Source organism: Ammospiza caudacuta, chromosome 3 (genome assembly GCF_027887145.1).
Source record: "Ammospiza caudacuta isolate bAmmCau1 chromosome 3, bAmmCau1.pri, whole genome shotgun sequence".
In the NCBI taxonomy this organism is placed as follows: domain Eukaryota; kingdom Metazoa; phylum Chordata; class Aves; order Passeriformes; family Passerellidae; genus Ammospiza; species Ammospiza caudacuta.
Window position 1 is genome coordinate 112,390,860 of NC_080595.1, and position 19,518 is coordinate 112,410,377.

The 19,518-nt window shown below is 40.6% G+C and overlaps 1 protein-coding gene across 2 annotated transcripts in view; it reads left to right on the top strand.

The window, feature by feature from the left end:
• Positions 1-19,518, top strand: part of CLIC5 (chloride intracellular channel 5) — a 68,387-nt gene that overhangs the window by 28,719 nt on the left and 20,150 nt on the right. For both annotated transcript variants that reach the window (XM_058802208.1, XM_058802209.1), the window contains exons 2-4: positions 16,158-16,267; positions 16,607-16,732; positions 18,090-18,196. In XM_058802208.1, the coding sequence (XP_058658191.1) occupies positions 16,158-16,267; positions 16,607-16,732; positions 18,090-18,196 (343 nt within the window). The remainder of the gene's footprint in view (positions 1-16,157; positions 16,268-16,606; positions 16,733-18,089; positions 18,197-19,518) is intronic.

Genomic DNA, 19,518 nt, shown 5'->3' on the forward strand with positions numbered 1-19,518 from the left:
GGATTTTTCTTGTGAGTGTTAGATTTTGTTTTTTTAATTCTTGGTAGTAAAACACAGGGTGATACTAGAAATGCTCCAAACTTCCTAGATGTTGATAGCAATTAAACATCCTTAGATCCCGGTTCTGCAAAGGAGGCTGTGCAGGCTGCTCTGTGCTTTGGCAGCCACCTCTGTGCATGACTCACTTTGCAAAACCCATTCCCTGAGGTAAAAAATAAACCCAGATGCCTTTTTATAGCATTTCCAAAGCATTGTACAGTACTGGCCAGTACTTTACAGGTGCAGAAGCTGAGAAACCATCACCTTGTGCAAGGAGGGCCAGCAGGAACTTCACCTTGGTCCTGTGCTCTGTCCTTTAGGCAATAGCTCTTGTGTCCTTTGGGTTTTGTTCAGCACTTAGCATGGCTGATTCAGTGTTCCTGATTCAGGCTCAGTAATTCACAGTGAATAGCCCAATAACAAACACACAAATCATACTAATCACAGCTATGCATTTTTACTTTCTCTTTTTACCACTGCTGTTAGTAGGGAGGGGTCAAGGTTGAGATTATTTTTGACTGGGTATTTTAAATAACACAGAGCTTATGTGTGGTAGGACGTTGGAAAAGAAGTCGAGAAGAATAATTTTAAGGTTAAATATTGCTTAAGATTGCCATCATGAAGGCAAACTTTCTCCTTTAATTAAAAGAGCAAGCATCACTTGACTGCAATATTAAATGTATCTGTGGGGTCTTTTTAGTACAATGGTAAGAGGTGTAACAAGACAGAGAATCACAGAATGGTTTGAGTTGGAATGGGCATACAGACTGTCTGTTTCTCATCCCTCTGCCATGGGCAGGGACACCTTCCACTAGGCCAGGTTGCTCCAAACCCCATCCAACCTGGCCTCGATCCCTTCCAGGGATGGGGAATTCACAACTTCTCTGTGCAACACATTAATAGTTAAGGTCAAATGTAATGTCAGAGTACGAGTAGGCTTAATAGTAATTGTAAAGGTGATTACCTGTTGGAATGAACCACCAAAGAAGCCATGCCCTGTCTGCCTCTGGTTCAGACCAAGACTAGATATGCTGTAATGAAGCACACATAGCAAGGGACAAGAAAGGAATAAACACATCAGAAAATCTGCAAACCAGCAGAGCATTGCTATGGAGCAGGTCTTGACAAAACAGAACAGGGCTTGGTTGAGGCACAGAAAGAATCTTTGCTTTCTGTGTCTCTGAATGGCAGCACAAATTTGGTTGAGGCTAGTCTGACAGAAATGATGCTGAGAGGCTGCTTACGTATCCTGGGTGTGATAATGGAATATGATTAATTCAAGTGCTGGTTAAATACGGAATTGCTTATCTTACGTGCTTATCAAACCTGGTTATGCCAGACTTTGGAAGGGCCTCCAAAGGCTGAGCTGATGATTGCTGTGCCAGTACAGGTCAGACCTTGAAGATGAGATGAGGAAGAGCTAAACTGGGAGATAGAAGAGTGGAATGCCCTTTCTGTCTGTCATTGCCTAAGTCATGCCACAGCCCTGTGCCTTGGCTTCATTCCCTGTGTTCACTCCCAACATCCATTTTCATATCTGTGTAGTCCAGGAGCATGTCCAGGTAAAATTTCCCCTCTTTTCCCTTTACACAGATGAGTGACTGTAAAGGCTACCCAATCATCGGGGATAAACTCCTGACAAAATACTGAATTAATTTGCAGGATGGTCTGGTATCTGAATGGCTGGCTCTGTAGGGATTGCCAAGCTTGTCCTCTTCATGACATTTTAACACCCAAATAAACACCCTGAACCTTGACATCCAGGGCATGTAGCTATTGTTGTTCTGCCTGCTGGTGCGTGCCTGTACCTGTGTATTGTCCCAAACAAGTGGAAATCAGAGAAACCAGCCCTGATGGATCATTGCTATTGTTGCTGGTGTTTTTCTAGATTGTGCCTCAATTTGTGTGGGTCAACAGGCACGTTGTGTTCCTGCTTTCCTTTTGCTTTTAGCTGCTGAACGGGCAACTTCAAACAGATGCAAATGCATATTATGGGGGAAATTATTTTCTTTCACTGCCCTGTGTTTTGTGATGAGCCATTGCTGCTGATTCAGTGTGCAACTGGAGACCTGTTTTGCTTGTTTATTTTATTTGTAGTATTTTTTTAAAAAGCTCTTCCTGAATGAAGAGGGGTTGAATCATGGAATATTCTTGCAGGTTCTAGGTTCTCTCAGAATGGCAGTTTTAGTTGTTTTTCTGTGCTTAGTTCTTTCCAATGCCCAGACATGCCAAGAGGATTCAGTGCAGCAATGCCCTTAATTATTAAGTCTATTTTCAGTCTTCCGTTAGAATTTGGTTCATTTTAATTCACTTTTCATTCTGAGTGTTAACTCACCCATGCAGTTTGACAAGGAATTCTATTTTGCCCTTTCTTGTACCAAGATGTGCTAAATTTGAATTTTTGTTTTCTTTTTTATAGCAATATCTCTGAGTCTCACAGTTTAGCTCTAGATGCAGTCCTAGGACTGGGTCTTGCTTGAGGTTCAAAAATGATGTTTCCTCTGCATTAAACATTCTGTACTCAGCTTGGTCCAAGACAGAGCCACAAGGAGCTCCTCAGAGTGCACAAATGTGATCTTCCATTACATACTTCAATTCCATATTTACAAATCTTCCATTTCATCTTTCTCTAAACACTCCATGAGTCTTCCTGCTATTCAGTCTCTACTAAAGGCAGGTGAACATGGATGTGGGAAGCCTTGTTTCAGAGTGGGAAGCATCCCCTGCCCATCCTTGGCACCAGCAGCCCTGTGACCTGTGCTTGTGGGAACACCTCGTTCTCTGGCTGAGCAGAGTCTCTGCTCGATGCCCTCGTGATTCAGAGTTTATCTCAAAACAGATGATTCAACAATAATAATATATCTGAGAAATGCTGACTGTAGACAGCTCCTCATGTCCAGCCTTGAAGAGCTGGGGAAGGATGTGGCCAAGATGGGAGCCATGAAGAAGTTATGTAACCTTTATAGAAAGCTATATATACTTTTATGAAGTTATATAAATATTATAATCTTTATAAAGTTATAATTAGTCCCATGACATCTCTTTCACTCTGGGCACCAAGGATTAATAATTTTTAACTTACTAAAATTATTTGAATATTTATTTTAAGCCATATACAGGATCTTTGAAAGTGAGTGCAGCATTAGTACTAATCACCTTGTGCCATTCTGCCAGAAAAAGAGATTTTGTACTAACAGATGTTTAGCTCTGCATTGGAAGTGTGAAATTATAGGATTTCTCTTACTTGTTATATTTTTTGAAGACCACCCATGTGTGCTTGACATTTTACAATAATAGGGGGAAAAAATTCTCCATTTTAGAGAGAATTGTAAGTAAAGATTAAAAAAAAATAGCTTATTTTTCAGATCTTATTCAGGTATTTGAGGGAATTAGGCCCTGCTGTACACAAATGTATAGAAAATGTTCAGAAATTCTCTTGCCAAATCCTGGTTTCTCAATTACCTGATTAACCTGGATTGTCTCCAGAGAAGGTGGCACCTTCTTGTGAACTTAACAATAAATGGATGAGGAGATTTAGAGAGCATGACCCTTGTGTCACACTCCATTTCCACCATATCAAAAAGGATTTGTTTGATTTGAATAAAGCAGCTGGGTACCAATGGCAGAGAAGCAGAGTGGAGAGCCAGAGGAAGGGATGGGAGCTGGGGACAGATCCTTGGCTGCTGTCACCAAATCAGGGGTGAAGCCAGGGAGTGGGGAATAGGGCTGAAAGGTGAGGGGCATAAAATGAAATAAAATCAACAAGGTGATTATTTTCTCGTGGGGGGAAGAGGGCAAGCAAGAGACATTTTGGGAAGAAGGCTACTGATTGCTTCTGAGGAAGCTGTGGGAGGAAAGAACAGGCTGGAGAAGAGTTCTGCTGTTCAGCCACGCTGGAGTCACTGCTGGCCCTTTTGGAGGGTGCTCCACTTGCAGCATGGGGAACTTGGGAGTGATAAGAATTAAAAAAAATGATTATATTTGGAATTAACAGCATCATCAAGGATCCCAGAAAGAAAAGGACAGACAGTAAGAGGGGATGAGGTGCTTAGGAAAGTGCAGTTGATTATTTTGATGAATAACATTGAATTAAACTTAATTAAGCTTTGGGTTTGGGTTTGGTTGGTTTTGTTTTTCATGCTGTATAACAGGATAAAATGAAATCAGAGGAAATTCACTCTCAGCATCAGATAAAAATTTGTTTTGAGAAAATTATCAAAACTGTTTCTATTTAAAGCATTTCAAACTGGCTCAAACATTACAGACAAAGGAATTTAAGAAATCATCCTGCACTGGGATACTGAGCAAACAAGAAATGTGTTCCAGACTTCTCTCTTTGATCTGTTCTTTTCTGTTTACAATATTTATCATACATTAAATTCAGAAGCCCATTGTGCAAAAAAATATTTGTAAATTCTACTTTTACTAATACACACACTTATTCAGAATTTCTCGGTAGCTTTTGGAAAGCACCACTGTTTCTTTTCTCCATCATTTGATACTGAACACACACATTGTTTTGCTTTTAGGTGGATCCCAAGGAACGTTTACTTGCTGTTTGTGTGTGTGTATCTTAGACTCTTGCTTTCACTGCAGGTATTTCTACTTACAAACTCAGAACTTGCTCTCTGTTTCTTGTTTAAGGAAATATTCAGGTGGAATGGCATCAGAAAAGACTGCCTTGTAGTGCAACACCCCTCTAATGGCTAAATATGATTGCGTGTCTGTGTAGATGATGAGATAAACAAATACAGTAAGGAACAAAATATGAAAAGTAAAAAAAAAAATCTTCTCAATACTGAACTCTGTAATTATTTCTCTGTGAGTAGCTGGAAACCAGAATATTATTTATAAGGCATTTTTATTGTTAGGGCATTAAGGCTTAGCCCAAATACCAGTAATATTGTATTGACAATTAGTTTATTGGAGTGATTGTGGGTTGTGCTTGGAAGTCACACGTGGTTCAAACATCAAACCAAAGCCTGCTTTGGTTCTGTGGTTTGCTGGTCCTTGGCAGCACAGTTTGATGTGCTTTCAGGGGAAGTCAGAAACACCCATCACATCTCAGGATGGAGCTTCCCCCTGCCCTCTGCAGGGCTGTGAACTTTGGAGATGCAAAAGGAGAGAGGAAGGTCTGGTCCTGCCCACTCTGGGACATCTCCTGTGGATGGCAAATTGCTCTTTTAACCCATTCAGTATTTTTATGATGTTAATAAGGTACAAAACAAGATCCCCCAGGACACTTTATGGGATCAGCTGGTATGGTAAATGCCCTTATCAGCAACACCCAGCATCTAGACCTTTATTTGCAGTGCCTGCAAGTGACTCTCTTTCCTAAGACTGCAAATAAAGTCATGGAATTTCAATAAATAATTCAGCCCTGGATCTTATTTCAGGTTCAGCGTTGACTTTCAGCACCTGGCTGCTGTTATTATTTGTTAGTCTGATATGCTGCTTAGAGGCATGGAAATTTGGCTGCTATTCACCAGCATTTGCAGAATATGCTGTGTGGCCAGATTACTACCCCTGGCTCAGAGATTTTTAACAGACATCCAAATTCCAGATGTGCCAGATTTAATTCTTACAAGAAAAAATGCATGGAGGATTCTGGTACTGTAATGGGAGCTCTGCACAGATCCTGTTGTGGAGAAACACCTGATTTGCACCTGATCTCCACTAGAAACAGGAATAATTTGGCTAGAATTTGCATTGCCTTTAACACCTTTTGGCACTGATCTCTCATTTTATTTTCAGCAGCTTCCCCAAGGGGAAATGATTTTTTTTGGTATCTAATTATCCCTCAGGATATAGAATCATCAATATCTGAAAGTATTAAAATTGGTGCTTTGTGAATAGCTAGATGAGAGTTATTCACAAATTCTTTCTTCAGAGCACTTGTGGTTTTAATCATTTATTAGGAAGAAACTAGTGAATCCAAAGTATGACTCTGCTTTCACTGAAGTCAGTGGAAAATGTAGTGGGAATATTTAGTGTGAGTACTGACTGTTATGGAATTAGATAAGGTACATTATCACTGAATCATAGAATTTTATGAGTTGGAAGGGACATTTTAAAGGTCATCTAGTTTGATTCTCCTCCAGTAATCAGGAACATCTTTAACTCGCTCAGTTTGCTGAGAGCCTTGTCCAGCCTGACCTTGAACGTTTCCAGGGATGGAGCATCCACCACTGGCTCCATTAGGATATAACCCATCAATAGATGTGGCACCTAAAGGCAAAAACCCCAACAAGATCCTGCAGGCTTGAGCTTCCAAAATGAAGGAGCTGCATTATGGATATGTGGAGCTGAACAGGCACTGGTATCAAAATCTTGCAGGACAGGATCCTTCCAGTGCGTGAAGGGAGCCAACGGGAAAGATGGAGAGAAAATATTTACAAGAGTCTGGAGTAACAGGACAAGGGGAAATGGCATCAAACTGAAAGAGAGCAGGTTTGGATTGGATATTAGGAAGAAATTCTTCCCAGTGAGGGTGGTGAGGCCCTGGCACAGGGTGCTCAGAGAAGCTGTGGCTGCTCCATCCCTGGAAGTGTCCCAAGGCCAGGGTGGGTGGGACTTGGAGCAACCTGGGATGGGGGAAGGTGTCCCTGCCCATGGCAGGGAGGTTGGGAATAGATAATCTTTAACATCCCTTCCAACCCAAACCACTATGATTCTAAGTTTATTTATCTTAATAAAAGGGATTTGTGACTTTCTTGTTCAAAGCCCTTACTTCTTCCTGTGAGATACACCATTGTATCCAAAGCAACCAACAGTAGCTGATGCTTCAGCATCTTTCTTGAATTTTACTTAAATTGTGAGAACTTTCTAAATACTGCTGTGTCCTGAATCCCCAGATCCTGTCACTAAAGTTCCTTCCAGTTCTTGAACCCACGTGCATAAATGCAACTGATCGATAAGAAAAAGATTGCATGTATAACTGATGTGACAGGTTAGGTACCTTTTGGAAAACCCCAGAAAAGGGATGTTGGCTTCCTTGGGAGCAGGAGCTGCTCCCTGCAATGCAAACAGGCAACACTAGAGGGGATTTTACTACCACTCTATGTGAGGCCTGTGCCTCTCCCAAAAACCCTTCCAAGACATATGTTATAGTTCAGCCAAAAAATGTTGGCTACAGGCTGAGCAAAATCTATGTTTGTATGATGCAAAAGGTCAGGAAAGATTATGATAATTGTTCCCTCTGGCCATGAAACCTCTGAGTGAAATTCTGGTACTGTCAAAGTTGTGGGCAAAATTGTCATTGATTTCACTGGGGCCAGACTTCATCCTGTGCAGGTCAGAGGGAGGCAAAAGTCTCTGCCACCAAGCATCCAGCAGCAGGAGCAGCTTTACTGTCAGAGTCACTAATATATACTGTTAAAAAGGATTTTTAAAACATTCTATGCCCTCTCTTTGCTCTGCAGCAGGATGAAATAAATCAAGACCAGTTTTACCAGCTTCTTTTGGTTTTCTTCAAAGCCTCCACTAGATGCAGATTACACAATCTCCTTAGAAATCCTGCTTTGTGTTTCATTAGTCCTATAATTACACTAGTTTTTTCCCCTCCTAAATCTTTGGTGTTGCAAATTGAGCAAAATACTTAATCCCATCCTCTGTGGGCATGAACTACAATGGATCATCATGAAGCAGTCTTATGCATGCTTGAGGAGACTGTTTTGTTGTAGTAGAGCAACACGTGTACATCTCATTAACTTGTTGCCATTTCCTGTAGAGGCACAGAGAGATGATTCACATTGTGATTTACGTAAAACCTCCTTCACTTTTCCCTCACCAGCTATTCCCCATCCTGCATTTTGTACATCACATTTTGTTTTTCTGACATCTTACACCTTGGAGTTTATTTTGCTGAATTTCATTTAAGTGATTTCAGGCACTTTGTTCCAACTTCTTAGCATCACTTTGAGTTCTACTCCTCTCCTGGGAAATCCCAGGAACCTCTCTGTGCTTGTTGTTGCCAGGAAATTTTGTAAAGTTCTGTCTGTTCCTTCCTCCATTTTGCTAATGGAAGCATTAAATATGACTCATCTTGTCACAGACCTTTATGGCAACTCTATTTGTTATGTATTTATGTGCTAACAGAAAACTTGATTATTGCTGCTCCATAAGTATTTTTTCAACTACTTGTACAAACACTTTGCAGAGGTTTCATACAGGTCTTGTTTTCCTATTTTGTTAATGAAAATATGGTCTGGATTTGATGTCATAAACCTTACAGAGGTCAGCTCTAGGTTCCTGCTTCTTCTTTCTTACCCAAAATGCTGGGAAACCTGGCAGAGAACAAAATGTACTTGGGTTAATTCATGTTGCTTGTTCCTGGTATGTCCATATTGTCTTTTCTTATCAACTTTAGATTTCCACATTCACTTGTGAGTTACTGTTACTCATTTTTTCCAACATCTTTCTATATGTTAAACTTATTTAGCTGACATTTCTTGAGTTATTTTCTTGTTCCTGTGATGTCTCACTCACAGTAAATTATTGATGGGTCCCCAAAAAGAAAAGCTTTTAAAAGCTGTTTCCTGAGGTTGCATCCACTGGCTGAGGTGGGTACCCAGGATCCTGTGCCAGGATCCTTGTGAGTGATGGGAACACAGTTGCTTTATTAAGTTGGAAAAGGCTCAGGAAGAAGTGTAAAGGATGATTATTGTTTGTCCATCAAACCAAGAATGAAACACTTGTATTTTCAGTCCACTATGTTCTGAAACACAGGAACTTTGTGTACAATCTGCTATGACAAGAATGGCAATTTTCGGTTATGAAGAATTTTGAGATTTTGCTCTAAATTGCGCTAAGTCTAAAAAGCCCATTTTAAAACATTCACAGCATTGCTGAACAGAGGCTGTGGTGGGGTTTCTGTGAGGAGGGAAACTGCAATAGGAATTTTAGAAGGAAATTTTGGCTACTGGGTGGGCTGCTGGGCAGCCAGGAGCCCTGAGAGTCCTGCATGTTGTGACCTCCCAGCTTTGTGTGGTCCCAGCACCTTTCCCATCCTTGGGGGCTGGCCAAAGACCACAACTCCAAGTGTATTCCCCAAGGTCATATGGCCACAGCTTTCATGCATCTCCATCAGGTATTTGTCAAATTCCAAGTGAACTCCTCAAAGAATATTCATCCAATGGAGATTTTGTTTTTTAACACTGAATTTTTTGTGTAGTTGCTCAAGAAACTCACAGTCAGTGATACTTCCCTCTTACTGAGGCTTTTAAAATCAGCTTTTCATTTTGGGTTGCTTGTGGCATGATTTGCCAAGTGCAGAGAGTTGAGACTTGTGAGAAGTCAGCTGCCTTCAAATTGTCTCACAAGATCTAAAACTGTTAGCCACTCTGAAAATGTCAGCCTGCATTTAGCACCCATCCTTTAGCTTGTACTTTGCTGACATTAAAAGAATATAAATACATGCTCTATGTGATTTCTTTCTACAGTACTGCTGGTGTTACTTAATGACTCTCACTCTTCTGGGGGCTTTTCCTTTACACATCACCCTCTGAAAGTCAGTCATGGTGGTCAGAAGTTCCTGACAGCAGAGCAGGATGCAATGTGGTCTCTTGGAAAAAAAGATTGGTACCAAACTTTATGCATATATATATATATATATATATATATATGGTGTAGGAAGTTTTGTTATAGTTCCCACTACTTCTGATTATCTGATATTAAATTCTCATTACGTTGACTGCATGCAAAGCTGAGTAACAGATCCACAAATATAAATGAAATGAAAATAATATCATGTTCTAGGGGGTCAGACTAGTCTATGCTCTTCTACTCTACTGATATTTGTCAAGTCATGAAGCTTTAGAAGAAAGCAGAAGAGGTGGTGGAATAACATGGAATCCTTTCCATGTGATCAGACCATTCACCCATGTCTAGTCTGTAGTTTTCTAAATCTAAACTGCACATGACTTATTGAAGTTCTCAGACATCACAAGCTTTATTTCAGAGCAAAAAATATTTCATGCAAGAGCAAATACAGTGGCCAGTGGCTCCAACAAAGCCCTTGAGACAACTGGGACCTATTTGTGCAGGTTGATGCCTGTGCATGCAGCTGCTCTGCTAGCAGGACCTCAGCTGATGTGGCAGATGAATCTGATCTTCAACTGTGAATATCCTAAACCATCATGAAAGGATTCTCTGGAAGAAGCCAACCTATAGGACTGATCCCTTCCTGCCCATGCTGCCTCTCATGTGGAAATAAAAAGTTGAAAAATCATGATTTACCAAACCTATAGATAGTATTTGTCTTGTCCTAATTGCATGATGCCCATGGGGTCCTTGACCTGCAATTCCATCTCCTGAAAGTCCTGAATGCCTCAAGAGTACAAATGCATCTCTTCCAAAGCTGCAGAGATCTGAGAGAGCAGTGGCAGCTCCTTGGAGATGCTCAGCCCTGCTCAGCTGCTTGGAACCCAGTGTGAGAAGCAGCTTCCCTCAAATTGGCCAGCAGCACAGACCAGTTCAGCTTATTTGCATCTGAAATATACGCCTGTGTGTAATGCCAAGCTTGGACAGCATCTTGGCTGGCTTTTGGGGAGCTGGCTAAAGAGTCTCACCACTTCCTTTTTGTTTTCTTACTGCCCTGACAGCCCTTCAGGCAAGGCTCTATTTTTGTTTGACATATGTGCACATGGTCCATTTCCATGTGTGTGTGCTTAGGGACGTGTTCCTGCTCTATCTTGCCCTCCTTTGGAAGGCTGCTGCCCACAGCTTCTCCTAGCAAAATGAAATCTCAGGAAAAGTCCAATGAAGTTGAAATGCTGCAGAGAAAATTTATTCTTGTTTTTATAGGCTCCTGTTCAGGAAAGTACTTAAGTATGTGCTTAAGTCCTATTGAAATCAACAGGACTTAAGAACATGCTTAAAGTCAAGCATATGCTTCCTCTGAATTGGGATGTATTTCAGCACATGCTTAAATGCTTTCCTGAATCAGAGCCACAGTCAACAAGAGTGTCCTGTGATACACTGTGCTTCTGAGACAAGATTTACTTCTTACCTAAGACCTACCAGTGCTGCTCTATGAATGTGCAGTTCTTAGCTTGCCTCTTGGTTGGTGGCACTCCAGAAAGCTCACTGGCTTTTGCATTTGGATGAGAAGCTGGGAAAGAAAAAAAGGACAAGAAAATGGAAAAAAAAAATAACCCTTACTAAAGCAATACCTTGGCATGTCTGATCTCATGTTGCAACCCATGTTTTTTCCCCTACAATGGAGATTTGTGCTATTGTGTGTGTGGTATAATTACTAAGACAGATTTTTTTTTCTCCTTAATTGCACAATAAATAGGATATTTCCTGGCCAGCTTTGCATTTCCAATAGGATTTTCACTTCCCATTTGGGCTCTGGGTGTAAGGAGAGTAACTGTCAAAAGGCAGGAGCTTTCCCAGTTTTAAAACAGAGAGGATGTAACCATGTGTAATGTGAGCCTTGAGTTTGATTGTAGGGATGATGAAATCAAATCCCTCCTTAATCTTTACTGGGAAACATTTAGGTGAATTAGCCTGCTTGTTTTTGTTAACTTGTTAAAATCCTTTTAAAAAAAAGTGTTTTAATGCAATCAAAAATATCTCCTTGCTTTACCCCACAGTCTAACATACCTCTGGACCACGTGCAGAGTGACCTCAATGCAGTGAAAAATGAAAGAAGGAAGATAGATAAACCCAAATACATTTCTTGCCTGGAAAAACCACAGTGCTTTGCCATATGCAGTTCTTTCCAGTGCTGCCATTTTTAAGCTAGATGCTTAGTCATTATTAATGATGGTGTATTTCTTTGAAATTCTGTATTTTGGGGAAAAACCTGCAACTTGTCTTTTTTTTCCTCCATTAAGGTTAGTTAAAATAATATATAGTTGTCTGTGTGTATTGCATGTACCAGTTGGTGTATTTTTTGGAATATGTGAGGAAATTTATTCCAGTTATTTCATTTATAGCAAAGCATTAGCTTGAACTTGAGAAGAGCTCCTTGTTCACATTGTTCAGCTGCGCGGTGCAGTGGTTGGAGAGGCTTTTGATACTGCCATGACTTCACAAAAAATACTTGACACAAGTTCATAAAATCACTGAGACTATTTTTTCTCCCTCCTTAAACCATCCAAATTTTGTTAATTGATAATGAGTTCATGCAGCCCCCATGCATGCACACAAATGTTTTTAAGGTTTAATTAATTCACTAAAAATAGCTGAACTGTTTAAGGGGGAGCACCTTATAATTAATAAAGGAGAACATGTTTTCATTCTTGCCATTGCTCAGATGGAGGGAAGCAGCTGGTCTGACAGGAGGCTGTTCCTGATGGGATTGGACTGAGTTCCAGGGCAGGACCTTGCATTGCTTAGTGTGAAGGACTGAAACAGCTGGAGACTAAGTAGAAAAGCATACATTTTGGGTAGGTAAACTAATGAAATTATGTTTGTGGGAAGCAATGGGAGCAGAAAGTGCTGTTTCCAAGATGGAGAAATGTAAGACTCCAGAAATTCTGTCTCCACAAACTCCAGGTTTTTCTGTTGCTGGGGTCCACATTCATCCCACCTAAAACTAAGGCACTCAGTGGATTCAGTCAAAGTGAAAGGTGGGCAGATTCATCTTTCAGATGTGCATCTTGGCCTTGCTCACACAGGAGACCTTCCCTTTGGCACCTCAGTTAAACTTCAGTGGGGTGAGTAGTGCTTGGCCAAAGAGTCTCACCCAGCAAATCCTCAAATCTATTGTACTTTTTCATACTTTTATATGGTCACTATGGGAATTTGCCTTTTCAGGTGAGGCTCTTTTCAGTCGGGAGTGCACTTTAACAACTCTGTCTCCTTTATCCTAGTGCCCACAAAGCCTCAAATCTGTCCCTAGCCGAAGTCTTTTATTCAGAATTGTCAGGCTGTCCTTAGTTGCAATCATTGTATCAGAAATATCCAATATTACTGGCAGGGAGGGTGCATATGTCACCAACTTGCTCTGTTTTATAAGTGCTTCAACACTTTTACTGTGTTTCAGGGAAGCTGCATGAGAAAGCTTTTGTGAAAAACAGCAGGGATTAATGGTGGTTCTCCAGGTTGTCAATTATATGTTCCTTTCTTTCCATCCACTGTTTGAGTTCTTGATCTTGATGAAGGCATTATTTAATTCCTGCCTTTCTGAGCTCTTACCCTTGGACAAATATGTAACAGGTTTTTATTTAGGCACTACTGGGGTGCTTTAAGAAAGCTTTTTTTCTTTGAAGCTCAGAGTGACTAAGCCTGGCAAGTTTTCTTTCTCATCTCCTCCTGATAGTTAATAGACTTCACAAGGGATCTCAAAACACTCTGATAAGCCTTTGAAGTTGTTACCTACTCAGGTTTTGCTCTTTCTGAGTGCTGAATGTTGAATTACTGACTACTGTTAGAGGCAATGAGAAAGGATTCACAAAACCAAGAGTGACTTGCCTATAATTTCCACAGAAAAAGAGCTGAATATAATAGATAAACTGTGTTGCTGGGGAGATTTTGATTCTGTTCCCTCCTCTGTCACCAGCTGGCCTTGTGATTTGTGGTAGCATTTTCAGTTATGCCAGTCACATGAGATCAAAACCCATGAGTCAGTCTCCACCCAAATCATGAGCCTGGCTTCCAGATCCCAGAGCTTTGAAGAGATCGTACTGTACTTTTTCTTTAGTTTATCTTTTGTTTTTGGAATTTCCTCTGCCTATTCCCAATGTGTCTCTGGCAATAAATGTTTCCCATTGCTTTGGAAGTGTTGAGAAGGAATTTTGACCATTGGGGCTGTTGGAGCCTCATTTGACCTACGCAATTAATTTTATTTTTGATCACCAAATCAATCTTATTTCTTCCAAATTTCACATCTTCCTCATTTTCCCTATGATTTCTACATCCCTTAGCCCCACACAACCCATCACTTCTGTTTCTCCCTTGTCATTATCATTCTTCCAGGCACGTGGTGTAACTCTTGGGGATGTCCTTTGCTAAGAGTTGGACTCAGTGATCCTTGTGGGTCCCTTCCAACTCAGCAGATTCTGTGATTCAGCTGATTCTATGATTGTGTGATTCAGCTGCTTTGTCCCTCCTTTAGTCCTCTGGTCTGGAGATGGTTTTTCACCATTCCATTGAAGACAGAGAACATATAAGATACAAGTCTGGATAATCCTTAATCTTTGCATGAGAATAAACAAATGGAGAGAGCAGGGAATGTTCATCTTTTCCTGAGAAAGATGAAATTGTGATTTATGACTAAGATGGTGGAAAAATCAAGGGGAAGTTTGGTGTCATATTGCTGTTTTCTCCCATAGCATTTGCCTCCTTTCAGGAAGGGTAAGGAGTCAAAAGCTCCTGGCAAAGGTTGAACAACCAAAATCCAAATCATGTCCAATCCAAATCCAAAATGTGACTTTGCAGTAATTATGGCATGCACTATGGTGGTCCCTGGTATTCCCATGGTGACGTTGTTGCTGTTGCCATGAAATTTGCAGAACAATGCTAATGATTAAATCCATGACATTTTGCAAAACCAGACTACTCACACCTCAGGTAGATGGGAAATGCATCCCTTCTTACTCATCCTCATGCTTTACCACTCTTTCACCCACATTGTTTGTTGATCCTTGCATATGCCATGTGCCAGACATATTGCAGATCCATAATTTCAAGTAAAATTGCAGCCAGACCGTTTCTCTCTATATTCAAGTAACTCTAGAGTCTGAGTGCTTGAAACTGAATCTGAACCCAGATCAAATCTCTTTACACAGCTCTGAACTTCATGTCAGGTTGTCTCCAAGCCTTGAATTCACACTCTCCCCATAGTTTGGTGACAGGAAATGTGGAATTTGTTTTTAAACCCAGAACTGTCAAAAGCTGCATTCAAGACATGAGAAAGACTCTTGATGTTCACAAGAAAATCTTTTGGCTGAACATTTCAGAGGCAAGGCCTGAATTTGTACCAACTGGACATATCTCAAAATGTTTCTAGTTGTGCTGGGGATGTTTCACAGAGCTGCAATAATTAGAGGGGGTTCATTCTTTAAGACAGAGAAATGCTACCTCACAGCTTGAATATTAATAAAGAAAATTTATGACAGCCAACAAAGTAATGTAATAATTATAATTATAATAAGTAATATTGTCTCCAAAGGAAAAGGGCATTTATCTGCTTAGCTCTTTCATCAGCCATTTTCAGACACACACTGTGCTTAAAATACAGTGATGCAATCCATGTGGGTCAACAACGGAAGGTTGGTTGCTTCACCAGGATTATAAGAATCTTTTAAACACAATGGTACCACAAATTAAAATGGAAATCTATCAAAACAATTATTGTCCTGAAAGCTTTGGCCACAAGCATGATTATTGTAGAAGGATGTTGTCCTTGGCCACAGCTTTGGCTCAGTTCAGCTGCTGTTATTTGTATCCCTCCATGGCTCAAAGTTAGAATTTGCATGGCTAAGGACCATAAACTTTTAGAAGAAAAAATAGGCTGCTCCTCAGTGCTAACACTAGCAGTTTTGTGTTGTTGTGGAGTGGTTTGTAGGCAATTCATTAGATAGTAGAGATAGGAGCAGACTGACTATGGTGGCTGAAGCCTGCCTTGAACCTCAGAAGGATTCAGATGGAGATTTCTGTCTGGACCTGGATGTTTGTGTCTGAGGCAGTTGTTGATGTGAACAAGAATGAGTCAATGTCCAGAGTTTTTGGGTTTAACTTTCAGGTACATGTTTTAGATAGTAAAACAGTGAAGCAGATATTGAACTGATATAAACTGCAGCCTACAGGCTTAAATAAAGCAGAAATCAGGTCCTGAGTGTGTTCATCCTGTCCATGAGACAGGCAGTCCTGTAGAAATGAGATAGTTGAAAGGACACTCTGGATGTTGCTTGCCATCAGCAAGGGACACATCTCCTTAGGGATGTCCTCAGGAGAGGTTCCATGTTGCATTGTTGCATCCTTGAGCTCCTGTCAAAGGCTGAATCCTGCAATAACTCCATTCTTGTGTTGACAATGAACTGTATTAAATAACAAGCACTACTGGTTATTTTTAAAATGCTCATTTTTCTTTCACCATCCAATTTTCCGTCTTGAGGGAGGTAAATGAGTAACAAATCTGAAATCCATTTTTCCTTTCCCCCTCCCAGGCTGGTATAGATGGAGAAAGCATTGGGAACTGCCCATTCTCCCAGCGTCTCTTCATGATCCTGTGGCTCAAAGGAGTTGTGTTCAATGTCACCACTGTTGATCTGAAAAGGTAAAAATTGTTCTGTTTAATTGAAAATAGGTGTATGGCCCAGTGTTTGCACTATAGAAAGACCCCTCCAAGTTAAATCAGATTTTTATCTGGCTGAGAGAGCCTGTGGTGCACAACAAAATAGTTGGGATTCAGGTTTGGCTGTTGTTTTTATTTTTTTCTCACTTGTGGAATTTTTTTATATTAAACAGGGTGCTTGGGGTAGTTTCAAAGTCTTCCAACCACAAATTACTGGAGAGGGAAAAAAAAATGCAGACTGATTTTGTAGGAACTATAAATATCTGTGCAACTACCCGACCATAAAGATTAGTGATTTCACAACTTTTTCTCTGCTTGCAGAAAGCCAGCCGACCTGCACAATCTGGCTCCTGGGACCCACCCACCTTTCCTGACATTTAATGGGGAAGTCAAGACAGATGTTAACAAGATTGAGGAATTCTTGGAAGAGATTCTTGCACCTCCAAAGTGAGACCTTTGGATATTTTTTTCAGTCAATATTCCATTTACTAGGAATGAAAGATGTCCTAAGAAGAGTTCCTAAAAAGCACTCCTTCCTACAACCTTTACTTACAGGAGTAATATTTATTTATGAAACTTGCTGGCTTCAGTGAGATGAGTTCCATGTGTGAAGGTTACTTATGTGACTAATAACTGCAGAATGTTTTCTCTGTACACATTTCAGGATGCCCTTGTATGCAGAATTAAGGAGACCAGTACTAGAAAAAAAATTGTAGGGGTCTGGTGGCCACATTTTGCAAAGCTAAAAATAACTTGGAAGAGATGCTGAGAATTGCCACACAAAATATCTGTGCCAGGAAAAGCATTTTACAGTGAAAAACTAGAGGTTTCTGAGCTGTATGGTGTGTTAGGAAGGTTGGAAAGGGAACTGATTACAGAGGACGAGAGGCTCGGGAGGCAGAAAAGTGCCCATTATTCTAGTCAAGAAATGACAAGAGCCCATAACTGGAAGTTATAACTGAACTAATTCAGGTTAGGAATAAGGCCCAGATTTTTTCAGTATGAAAAAGGTACCAATGAAAGGTTTAGATTTACCAGATATGGCTTACTAAGTCAAACATTTTGGACTTAATACAAGGATAATGGAAAAAATAAATAGTTGGCTTGTGAGTTGGAACTTAGAATCTATGAATCCATCAAATTTGGCTTGGTTCCTTATGGAGCATTTTACCTCCAAGTGAATCAGCAGCTATAGGCCAGTCCTGAGGCAAGAGATCAGGCATTTAAATTTTCTACATGCTGCTCCAAGACCATTTTCTACATGCTGCTCCTACCAAGAAGTCAGTAGGAGTCATTAGTTTGTGTTTATCTTTCAAATAAATATATTCCTTTTCACCAAATATCTGTAAAAAGCAATGCAGAGACTGGAACATTTATGTTCTTTCACCTGGTTAATCCTGACACCCTTTGCTATTCCATCCTGGAGTACATTTTCAGGGTAGAGGATTAGACATGGCTGCCATTCATAATGGAGAGATCTGGCTGCCAAACTCTCCTGCACCTTTCTGGAAATTTGTGTTTCCTTCTGATTTAATCCTGATTTTGGATTGTGGCTACATAAAGCATGAGTGCAATTACCTTTGTATTGACACCATCCCTGTGTAAATCCCCACATGCCTGCCTCCACAGACACATAGCAGGTAGGGTTAAGAGGGTCTTGCCAAGCTGTTGTTTTGATATAATGAGTGCTAATTACAGTTCTTCACACAGGAGGTTTTTCTCTCTTCTTGTAAATTATATTTGTGGCCATGGCTGTGATGTTGGTAACAAGGTGTTGCTCTCCCCACTGCTTTTGCCTGTTCAGGTACCCCAAGCTGGCTGCTAAGCACCGGGAATCAAACACTGCTGGAATCGATATCTTTTCCAAATTTTCTGCATACATCAAAAACACCAAGCAGCTGGATAATGCTGGTGAGTATGACCATTGCCAAATGTGCCAGGGAGTTTGTGTGCTTAGAAGTGGAAGTATTTTTGCCATTCTCTCATCCTTTTTTTTGTAAACTGTGTTCAGATGACATCAGGCACTGCTGCTGAACAGCTTGAGGTGGTTGGTTAGGTGGACTCAACTCACATGTCCACAGCTGAATTAACTACATCTGTAGTAATAAATAAAAGAGCTCAGAGTGTTGGGTAGCCTCTTTACCAACAGCCATGGCATGACTCCTGTCCATACAGCCATTTTCCTCACCAGAAGAGTATCCCTGACTGCTTACTGAAGAGACTGGTGGCCTATGCTGTCTCCTCCTCTGCCCCAGCACTGCTTAGAGGAGCGTGTGTTGGCGGGACCCAAACCTGTGAGAGCAGCTCATGCTTTGTTAGATGTTGCCATCAGGCTCTTGGCACTCTTATCTTATGATTATGTTATGCTGTTATAGCTAATCTGCTCATATAAACCGAGTTATATTGAGACATTACATATAAAATAATTAAAAGACAGAAGTGAATTTGAGAAATGTAATTGCGCTCTGTAAGCTCCAGATTTTCCTTCACATTTGTTTATGAAAAGAAAGAGTCCCCCAGAAGCCAGATGCCATTCATATTTATATGCATCCTACACTGTCTTCCTAATGAAATTGCTGTTCTCCTCCACATTCCTTTCCCCTCAGAGAGGCAAAGCTCCAGCTAGTCTGAGCTCCTGTTGCTCCATAAAGCTGTGGATTTACACATCCCTGTCCCTTGAGATGATCTAGTACAATATTTGCAGTCATTCACTGATGTACCTCCTCCCTTGTATTACTGCTTTCACAGAGACGTAAGGCAGGTTGAATACCATGGGCTTAGATCATTTAGAAAACACCAAATTTTGCAGGTTCCATCTCTGCCACACACTTCATCTGTGCAATTATATTTCATTGCCTGGGGCTGACCTATGAGATAAAAGAGGGTAAAAGATGATTTATGTCAGATAACAATCTCCTCTGTAATATTTTTTGTGTTGTTAACAGAAGGAAATAATTAAAGTGCTTCTCTTCTCAGTGATGCTAAAAACATTTTGTCTAATGCTAATGGGATGCTCAGCTAACCTTTATAGGGAGTTATAAAAGGAAGATAAATTAAGAGTTAGACTAAATAGATGCAACAATGAAAGTAAACTATCCTGGCCTTTTACAAGGAAGTTTTATGGTCTGCTGGGCAACCGTGAATCTTCAGCTGTGCTACCCCACATGCACAGTCCCAGTTCTTGCTTCTCTGTGGCTGCAATATTCAAATCCCTGGGCTCACAAGGGCTGGCA